Here is an 11,049-nt window from a genome sequence, read left to right as displayed (position 1 = left end):
CTAGGCGGGTGAAGAAGAGGCGTGCCCGGGATTCAAGAGGTGTAGTAGTGCCTCAGCTACCTCTATGTGGCTCTTTAGCTGCTGCTGAACGAAGAAGACCCCTGTCCCCGCGTACAGCTGAAGTCTCAGGACCAAAACCTCACCCACCCTTGTCCCCAGAATAAAAAGGGGAAACCTATGTGTATCGGGCTATTTCCAGCAGCTCGCGTGACGACCGCGTCCGAGTCAGGTGAGGGCCCCAAGATCAATGGAGGACAGGAGATACAGAAACTGATCTCCAGATGGTTGCTGCCGCTGGTAGGCATTTGCTTTGTCTCCTTTGCTTTGAGGACCCTAAACAGGCGGCTCCTTGAAAGGGCATGTGTTGGTTGAACGGCTTCGCGGGTTCAGAGTGACAGTACAGCCCTCAGGATCCCTTGCGTCTCGTTGTCCCTTCCTCCGCCTCCTTCTCCTCCTCCTCCATTGCTTTCCTTTTTCGTTTCTTGGTTTTGAAACTCCACAAATGGCAGCTAAGTTAGGGAACTGCGGAGCTTCCCCTAACTGCCACTAGTTCCACCAAAGTTTAGCACCTTCGAATTTGAGGACCGCTGTGGGTAGAGGTGGCTATTTATTTTTTATTTTTATTTTTAGTTGTTGATAGACCTTTATTTTATTCACTTATTTATATGTGGTGCTGAGAATCGCACCCAGTTACACATTGTCAGGCAAGTACTCTACCACTGAGCCACAATCCCAGCCCTAGAAGTGGCTATTTTAAATAATTTTCATTCCTTATTCTTTGTTCCTTTGCTTGTCGCGCCTCCACGCCCACTTTAAAAGAACAAAAGCCTTGTGCATTATTGCAGTTTTCTGTTATGGTCGGAGGTTGCAGTTCACTGCTGCAACTAATCGATTGGAGACTATTACATCCTGGTTTGTGGATAGTGACCTTTGGATCTCATTCACGAGGTTCTGGGCAACTTCCTGGCAAATTTGATCTTGGAGTACTGTAAGTAATAGTTATCTTCGTTTAGCAAGCTGGAAGGTTTAGCTGTAGAAGTAAGAAGCATGGCTGACTTTAGCAACTAGCATCCTAGCCCTACACTAGGATAGAATTTTGTTTTGCTATTATAGTTTCCTCAATGAAATATGTAGTCAGATGGATAAAATAGTGAAAGTAGCTTCCATTAATGAGCATTGTGACAAGTGCTTTACACAGTCACTCCTCAAAATTTACCCCTATTTTATAAAGGTAGAAATTGAGGCTTTCAGAGGTCAAGTAACACTCTCCCCAGTAAACTTTTGCAGCAAGTAAACATTTGAATCTCTATTAGAAACTAAATCTCTCTGGTTCCAAAATCTGCATTCTACTGTCCTACCATTATTCTTACACAATTCCAATTTTTTTTCATCAACAATTTCAGTGGCTAAAAGTATTCATTCATTTAAAATATTTTTGTGTGTTTCTACTTGTGTCTGACAAGTGACAGACATGATCTATATCTTTGTGGAGCATCAGTATTGTGATGCAGAATTAACTAGTTCAAAATCCCAGATACTTACTGCAGCACAGGCTTATTTAAAACTAGTGACTGATTGATGTGCAGGAAGCTTATAGGAGTAAAATCAAAGCTTTCTATTTAAGTTTTAAACTCATATGACATATAGAGTAGTTATGAGGATATATTAAAATGAACAATTGATAGAATTTTTTTGTGCTGGGAATTGAACCCAGGGTCTTCTGCATGCTAGAATCACTCTACCACTGAGCAACATCCCCAATCCTAGAATATTTATTAATCACCCAAATAAGTGCTGTACACTAAGTTAAGAACTGAAAATATATAGTTGAGATCCTTGTTTCTCAAAAGCTACCAGGCAACTACGTATAGACAATGTTGTAGAACAATTTAATAATATTCTTAGATGGAAATGGTATTGTGTTTAAGTAGAAAGATGCAATTATTTTTTTGGAGATGAATGCCACTGTATTTAGAGGTCGTGTATGTTGATGCCTACAGCTTACTTTCAAATGGTGCAGTAAATATATGCATATGTATGTGGTTATATAAATAAAAAGTAAATATTAAAAAAAGTTGACAATTGTTGAGTTTAATGGTGGGCATATGGTTGTTTAGTGAACTGTTCTCTCAACGTTTCTGAATATTTGAAATTTTTCGTAATAAATTTGGGAGGGAAACAAGCCCCAACAGTTGTAAAAATAGATCTGAAATATTGTGGAGCATATTGGATGGGAGAGGGTTTTGTTGTGTAGTTAGGGCCTCCCAGAGGCATGATAGTTGTTAGGAGAGCATTTATTGAAGCCTTCCAGTCATTTATTTAAGGAAGAATAAGACTTCCTATTCCTACAGGGGAGGAGTGATTTCCAGGGAGAAGGAAATGCAGGTTCAGCAGAAGGGTATTATATGAACATTTGAAGAAGGAAAAAAAAAAAAAAAAATCAATGTGAAGGTTGTATGAAACTTGGACTTTTAAAAATAAATAATCTTAGAAATGTTACTAGTTTGCCTTTGCCATCCTGAAGAAGCCTATTTAATACCCTCTTATGTAGTTTACTATTAATGCCTTAGAATTTAGTCACCATTTATAAGAGTGATTCCATTGGAAAATGCTTTGGGGACATGAGGTAAACTGGTTATGTATCTGTGTTCAGGTTGAGCAGCAATAACTGGAGTTCTCATTTTCTCTGATTTGGGGAGCAGAGATACAGTATTAAAACTGGGCCTTGAGGGAATTTATGGAAAGGGCTACAATGAAAACTTGGACAGAGTTTTGTATTCAGCCAAGGGGCCTCTGAATACTATGTAGGACTCATGAGATTTAAACAAGGTATTTTTTTGAGGACTAGTAGCTCTGGCCAGGACCAATAAAGCTATGAAAGAGAAGACTCTTTATCCTGGGCAGTAGTGTTTATGATAGTCTCAAGTAGTGTGGTAATGCTGGAAAAGATGTAGAGAGGTTTCCAGCAGCAGCATTGACAAAGAGAAGTTTCTGTGGCTTCCTTGGATGGAAGGTAAGTAGTTAGACTCTAAATTGAGTTGTTTTTGTTCTTTGATAGTTAGAATACGGTCAAAAATCTTGTCTTATTTATCACAGTTAACAGAATATAGAAACAGCTAACAGTTATTACGTGCTTAACATAAACTGGTTTTTGAAGCACTGTCATTGTTATTGTCATTTAGTCTTCAAAAAAATACATGAGATTTATAATCCTATTTTACAGATGATAGTTAGACAGGTTCAATAACTTTTAAGGACACAGCTGAGCAAATTTCAGAAAAAACGTTCAAACCCAGTTTTGTCAAAGAATATAGTAATTGTTCTCAAAGTGTGATTCTTAGTCAAACAGCATCAGCATCAGCTTGGAACTTTTTAAAAACTCAAAATATTGGCCCTCACCCCGCAAACATTTTAGTTTAGTACTTTTAACAACCCCTCTAGGTGATTCTGATGTATGCTGAAGTTGGAGAACTACTGCTTTGAGTGTGGAAACTTATTGACAGAATGGTGCTCATTTCAAATTTAGAAATCAGGGTTAAGTAATGCTTGTCTTTTGCATAGATTTAGAGAGTTACCCAAATCTAACTGTTCATCCATTTATTAAAATATAGATTCTCTAGTTAAGAATTATTGATTATGGAGCTAGGGTTGTGGCTTAAATTGCTGAATAATGTTGAAAATGTTATATATATAATGCATTTGGTTCAATTATCAGAGTTTAAGTGAAATAAACCATTTAGAATATCCTAGATCTCCTACAGGGCTCATTTTATTTCATTTTGTACCATATGTATGCCATGTGAGTAAGAGGGGGAAAAAAAGGTTTATTCTATATTTTTAGTTTTCCAAAAATTTATTAAGTATTTCAGTAATGTAATAAAAACTATGGATTGTTGATTTTTTACTTTTAACTTATATCTGGCATTTTGCCACTCTTATTGACCTATGTGATGATTGAATATGATTTCATCAAGTTCTCAGTACTTGAACTTTTGAGCCTCAAGTATTCATTTATAATGAAATAATGAACATATATAGATGTACAAGCATTTTTAAGATGAGGAAAATATCCCTATCCCAGAGTATTAACTAAGTGCTTCTCAACTTTTTTCACATTAAGGCAGACATAGAAAATTATTGTATATGTCCTGTATTTTGGGAAACTGAAAAGAATGTTACTGGAGGCAACTGGCCAGGGGGTATAGCTGTCTTGATGGCTGAGACAATTTCGTAACATACATATAGCTCATTTATGGTGAGGCAGCATGTTAGGAAGCTCTGCATTAACTAGTTACTTATCAGATAACAATGTTTATTAAGTGTTCATTCCTTTTAGGTTTTTATTTTGGAGAGAGGTACATAACCCAAACTGTTAAATAATGATAAGGATGTAGGTGACCAAAAGTCACAATAAGTGATGGAGGGAAGAAGTTTTGAAAGTTATTGAGGAAAGTTTTGTGGCAGAATATTTATTGAGAACTTGAGATGTACCAAGCACCAGGAGGCAAAGATTGTGCGTCATCACTTTTATCTCCTTTCTATTATAGAATATAATCAGATTCCCTATACTATTAGCATACTGTCAAAACAACAGTGAGGGGTGGGGTTGTAGCTCAGTGGAAGGGCACTTGCCTAGCATGTGTGAGGCACTGGGTTCGAAGTTCTCAGCACCACGTAGAAATAAATAAAAACTAAAGGTCCATCAACAACTAAAAAATATTTTTAAAAAAACAACACTGAATGGATATATTTTGCTTACTATATGCTTCCATTCTTCCATCCTCTTATTCTTTTGAGGGGAGGTGGGGGTTACTATATGAGTTCTAAACCTTGTCTGTTCATTAGAATTACCTGGGAACCTTAAAAATATCTCAACCCTACTCTCGAACATTCTGATTTAATTGGTATGGAGTATGACCGTGAAATTGGAATACAAGCATTTTTTTTGTTTGTTCCAATTAGTTATACATGACAACAGAATGCATTTCTACTGATTGTACACAAATGGAGCAAAACTTTTCATTTCTCTGGTTGTATACAATGCAGAGTCACACCATTCATTCAGTCATACATGTACATAGGGAAATAATTACCGTCTCATTCCACCATTCTTTGCACCCTTATAGCCCCTCCCCCCTTCTACCTCTCCTCTACCCAATCCAGAGTTCCTCCATTCTTCCCATGCCCCCTTCCCATTACAGATCAGCATCCACTTATCAGGGAGAACATTCAGCCTTTGGTTTTGGGGGATTGGCTTACTTCAGTAAGCATGATATTCTTCAACTCCATCCATTTACATGCAAATGCCATAATTTCATTCTTCTTCGAGGCTAAGTAATATTCCATTGTGTATATACCACAATTTCTTTCCATTCATCTACTGAAGGGCATCTAGGTTGGTTTTGCAGTTTAGCTATTGTGAGTTGAGCTGCTATAAACATTGATGTGGCTGTGTCACTGTAGTGTGCTTATTTTAAATCCTTTGGGTATAGACCGAGGAGTGGGATAGTTAGATCAAATAGTGGTTCCCTACCAGGTTTTCTGAGGAATCTCCATATCGCTTTCCAGATTGATTGCACCAATTTGCAGTCCCACCAGTAATGTATAACTTTTCCCCCACATCCTAGCCAACACTTATTGCCATTCTGGCTGGAGTAAGAGGAAATCTTGGAGTAGTTTTGATTTGCATTTCTCTAATTGCTAGAGATGTTGTACAATTTTTCATATATTTGTTGATCGATTTTATATCTTCTGTGAAGTGTGTGTTCAATTCCTTAGCCCATTTATTTATTGGATAATAAATTCATATAGCACTAATCTTGGAGGTTAGTGCTTCATCTGATACACGTGTGGTAAAGATTTTCTCCCATTCTGTAGGCTCTCTCTTCACATTACTTTTTGTTTCCTTTGCTGAGGAGAAGCTTTTTAATTTGAATCCATCCCATTTATTGATTCCTGATTTTATTTCTTGTGCTTTAGGAGTCCTGTTGAAGAAGTCAGGTCCTAAGCCAACATGATGAAGATTTGGGCCTGCTTTTTCTTCTATTATAGGCGCAGGGTCTCTGGTCTGATTCCTAGATCCTTGATCCACTTTGAGTTGAATTTTATGCATGGTAAGAGATAGGGATTTAATTTCATTTTGCTGCATGTGGATCTCCAGTTTTCCCAGCACCATTTGTGGAAGAAGCTCTCTTTTCTCCAATGTATGTTTTTGGCACCTTTGTCTAATATGAGATAACTGTATTTATGTGGGTTTGTCTCTGTGTCTTCTATTCTGTACTGTTGGACTACACGTCTATTTTGGTGCTAATACCATGCTGTTTTTGTTACTATAGTTCTGTAGTATAGTGTAGTATAGTTTAAGGTCTGGTATTGTGATGCATCCTATTTCACTCTTTTTTGCTAAGGATTGCTTTGGCTATTCTGGGGCTCTTATTTTTCCATGAATTTCATTACTGCTTTTTCTATTTTTAAGAAGAATGCCATTGGGATTTTATATATATATATATATATATATATATATATATATATATATATATATATATAGTTATACATGGATACAATACCTTTATTTAATTTATTTATTTTTGTGTGGTGCTGAGGATCAAACCCAGTACCTCACATGTGCTAGGCGAGCATTCTACCACTGAGCCACAATCCCAGCCTTGTCATTGGGATTTTAATTGCAATCGCATTAAAATAGAACTTTTGGTAGTATGGCATTTTGACAGTGTTACTTCTGCCTTTTGGAAAACATGGGTGATCTTTCCATCTTCTAAGGTCTTCTTCAATTTCTTTGTTTAGTGTACTGTAGTTTTCATTTTAGAGGTCTTTCATCTCTTTTGTTAGATTGATTCCCAATTATTATTTTTTTTTTTGAGGCTATAGTGAATGGGGCAGTTTTCCTAATTTTCTTTCAGATGATTCATCACTGATGTATAGAAATGAATTTGATTTATGGGTATTGATTTTATATCCTGGTATTTTGCTGAATTAATTTATTAAGTTTTCTGGTGGAATTTTTTGTATTTTCTAAATATAGAATCATGTCATCAGCAAATAGTGATAGTTTGAGTTCTTCTTTTCCTATTCAGGGATACAAGCATTTTTAATGTATTATATTTAATCCTTCTAACAAGCCACAAGATAGATATAATTTACAGATGAGGAAATTAGGTCCCTGAAACACTGTTCAAGTTCATACAGTTATTGAATTCAATATCAAAACCCAGGTATTTGGGCTCCTGAATTTGTCCACTTACCATTAACTTGTTTAGTCCTTTAATAATATTTGTAACTATCTCTCATATATTGAAATGGAGTAACAGAGGGGAAAAAAACAACTTTCTTTAACCATATGTTTTTCTGAAGCCCAAATCAGTCTACCTACCTTTTAAACAAAATCATTAAAAAACAACAACCAAAAAACTGTTTAACTTGAATTTATTTCTGCTTCCCAATTGTCTTAAATGTAATCCAATAAAATTTGTTTTTAAGTCATTTGTATACATCTTAGCTACTTCTCTGATGTCTTTTTTTAACCATTCTTCCTTTGTTTGCCTGTTGTGTATTCATGTTCTATTCCTGTTTTAGAATTTTTAATTTTTTATGTTTCTTACCTAAAATGCTCTAACTCTTTGTGGCAGATTTCCCATATATATTTAAATTCATGCTTAACTGTTATCTTATAGAGAGGTCTTCTAACATATTTATTTGTGGATTTAACTATTGCCTTACTCCAAATAAATGAATCAGACATGATTTCAGATCTAAATTTATAATCAAATGAGAGACATGTATCAGTGTACTTCAAAAAAGGGGACAGCTCAATCATTAATTCATATTGTTTTGGAAAAATATCTATGGAATACACAGTTGCTACCCATCAAGAAAAAGTTGATTTTCCACATATACATATGTGTGTGTGTGTGTGTGTGTGTGTGTGTGTGTATATGACGTATGTATATGTGAGTGGTATTAAGCATCACAAAAATGTGGGAAAATATATATCAAAAAGACTAGTTAGTAGGAAATTCAATTCAGTTCTACAACCAAGAACTGCAACTATTAGTCCTGCCACTAGGTTATGGGGTAATTAACTGATTTTTATTTTAAAAATTCAGTTTTATGTGTTTCAGATATTCCAAAATGATACTCTAAAACTACATAATTTTTAAAACTTAATTTTTATCTCAACCTCTAAAACAAAAGTTTTATCACGTTTATTAGAATACCTAAAGTAGAAGAAGTACAATTGCCAGTATCTAATAGTGTGTCTTTTATAATATGTGAATATTATTTATTGATTAAATAAATGTATTTCAACAAATAATGAGTGATATTATTTTAGATTTCCATGTTATATTAGTTGGGAACTTTGTTTATAGAAGTGCTTATAGAAACTATGGTTTAATGAGTGTTTGATATGTGTCAAGCACTTTTACTACCGTGTTTAGCTTTTACGGAGTTATAGGCTATTAGTATACTCCCTTTTTTATAGATGAAGAAACGAAAGCTCAGAGAAACTAGCATAAGTTTCTAGTAGTTATGTAGTGACAGACTGAAATAGGTATATCTGACTCCAAAATCGTGCCCTTTCCGCTGCTGAAATATTTGGGATATTTGGGCTGTGTTTAAATAGGAAGAGTAAAAAACAAGTAAGAAGAAACCTAAGGATATTTACCATTTGATACAAAACAGAGCTGAGATTAACTTACCTACTGCCATCAAGTGTTATAGCAATTGGAAACCATTTTTTCTTTATCAGCAAACATTTTTTAATGTTAAACAGTGAAGAAAGAATAGAAACAAAAAAGCTTTTTTTTTTTTTTTTTTTCTTTTGGTGATACTGGAGAGTAAATTCCAGGGATGCTCTACCACTGAGATACATCCCCAACTTATTTTATTTTGAGACAACTGTGGCTATGTTGTCCAAATTGGCCTCAAACTTGCCATCTTCCTGTCTCAGCCTCCCAAGTAACTAGGAAAAAAAGCATTTTTTAATAAAGTAAATTATTTCTTCCAATTTTTAAGTCACAAACTGTTTTGTGTTTCATAACATTGTTCAATTTAAAGATAAATAAATCAATGCTGACTGATTAAACTGTTATAAGGAGCCACCAGTTAAACTGAAACTGGAATTAGACCTTCAGTAATATAACCTCTTTTTTTTTTCCAACTGTAACTGATTCAAAGAGGAGTTTTGCAACCTATTCTCTAAATTTTATGGAAGTTACCTTTAACCTTCAGTGTTAGCCTCTTAAAGCACTGCATCAACTTTAAAAGCACACAAGAAAGGGCAAAGGAATATGACTTTTAGAATTGTGTGTTGCAATTCTATCTAGTATATTATTAAACTCTTTTAAAAGTTATTTCATCAAGTAAGGTCTTTTAATATCAGTAAGCAATTGAAGGATGTGATATATAATTTGCTCTTGGTAGATAATTAATTTTAATATTACCAGAGTCCAAGTGCATGTAAATGACTTTGGTAAAGAATACTTTTCAATCATAGCACTATTACATGATAGTTCTTTAACTGATCTGATTTCATGGGTGCCTGATTATATGGAAGAGTTTGTCATTAAAGAACATAAAATTGCTTGCAGAGTTTAGTGTTCATGAGCATTTTTGGGGTGAGGGGGACCCATAGATATTATTAGATTTGCTAAAGAGTGTTTAAATTCTGCAAATTTAGGAACTACTGTTAGAAATCTTATTTTCACTCTGTTTCCCCCCACTTTTTTAATAGATTTATGTATGGACTAGAATGTATTATAATATTATATTCCCTAAAAACCTGTTTTCAAACTAAACTTCTACAATCAACTTAATGTCACTTCAGATTAGTGCTCAATTGTTAGTAGCTGTTAAACCTACATAAATAGGTTTATCTGTTCCATTCCATTCAGATAGTTCTGAACTATGTGATAAAGGATGTAACTTTTAATATAATTTTGTTATAATTCAAATAATTTTCTCTTAATTTGTTATTTTTGCACTTGAAGAATTTAGTGTGTAGTTTTATATTATTTTGTATCACCTTATTAAATTGATGTGCTGTGTTTTACTGAAGATTACACTGTTAATTAATCTTATGGAAGAAAACATTTTCATTTTGAAAGTATTCATCCAGTTATTGGATGCTGATTATGCAAGCATCACTTAAAATTATCTAAGTGACAGGAATGTTTTTAAAGTACACTCAATTTTTTTTATTGCATTTTAGGTAAAACGATTGCTGTATCAACTCAGGAATACAATAGCCCTGTTGTCTTTGTATTTTAAACAGCAGCAACAACTTTGATATCCACAATGAAGCAATGATATCTGAGAACAAAGGAATATTTGCCAACTAACTGTCATCGCACTTTCAAGTGATTGTATAAGCAGAAACAAACTGCAGCAGACCTCTGTCAGCTAGTATAGGGAGAATGCTTTCTTCTGATACTATTTATTTAGAAGTTTTAATATAGATACTTTGTTATATCTATATTAAATGAAGTAAAAATGAGTGAAGCCCCCAGATTCTTTGTTGGGCCTGAAGATACAGAAATAAACCCTGGAAGTTATCGACATTTCTTCCACCATGCAGATGACGATGATGATGAGGAAGATGATTCTGTAAGTTGTTTCTTTCTTTGGTGAGAGAGCAATATGGTATTTCTGCTAATCCCAGTTAATGTGAATGAATACTATGACCTTAAATTAAGATTTTTTTCATGTACAAATTTGTTAGAAATTTTTTAAACTGAAAAAGTAACATTTTGTGAGGGATGTTATTGAATTGATGGTGAATCAAGTAATATGGTAAATATAGTTAAGGTTCAGATTTCTGAGTTATTTAGTGATGCTTATTTTAGTTTCTTTCAGTAATATACATCATGTAACTTGGGGCTTTGCAGAAAAAAAATGGCTAAGAGAAATAGAAATCTGGGCCATGCATTAGAATTATTTCTTGTATTTGAAATACATAACAAATACATCAAGATTAAGAGGTAGAAGGAAATAATTTTAAAGGTACTAAAGAAGAAAACTGCTTACCCAAAT

General features: G+C 34.3%; 1 protein-coding gene and 1 non-coding gene across 25 annotated transcripts in view; one reads left to right on the top strand and one right to left on the bottom strand.

Moving 5' to 3' along the window:
- The first annotated feature begins 14 nt into the window (after window positions 1-14).
- Window positions 15-11,049, top strand: part of Ppip5k2 (diphosphoinositol pentakisphosphate kinase 2) — a 124,041-nt gene continuing 113,006 nt past the window's right edge. For 16 of the 24 annotated variants that reach the window (XM_071612364.1, XM_071612368.1, XM_071612365.1 and 13 more), the window contains exons 1-2: window positions 15-229; window positions 10,229-10,623. In XM_071612364.1, coding sequence (XP_071468465.1) covers window positions 10,510-10,623 — 114 coding nt within the window. In that variant the 5' untranslated portion in view covers window positions 15-229; window positions 10,229-10,509. Of the gene's footprint in view, window positions 298-5,979; window positions 6,114-10,228; window positions 10,624-11,049 lie in introns of those variants that run through there. The other 8 variants (XM_071612373.1, XM_071612374.1, XM_071612372.1 and 5 more) reach the window with 4 other exon arrangements.
- LOC114086683 (small nucleolar RNA SNORA26) lies at window positions 9,177-9,290 on the bottom strand. The gene has a single exon (XR_003581681.1). It is a non-coding gene; the product is annotated as a small nucleolar RNA SNORA26 (small nucleolar RNA).

Source organism: Marmota flaviventris, chromosome 5 (assembly GCF_047511675.1).
Source record: "Marmota flaviventris isolate mMarFla1 chromosome 5, mMarFla1.hap1, whole genome shotgun sequence".
Lineage (NCBI taxonomy): Eukaryota > Metazoa > Chordata > Mammalia > Rodentia > Sciuridae > Marmota > Marmota flaviventris.
This window is presented reverse-complemented; position numbering and strand designations above follow the sequence as displayed.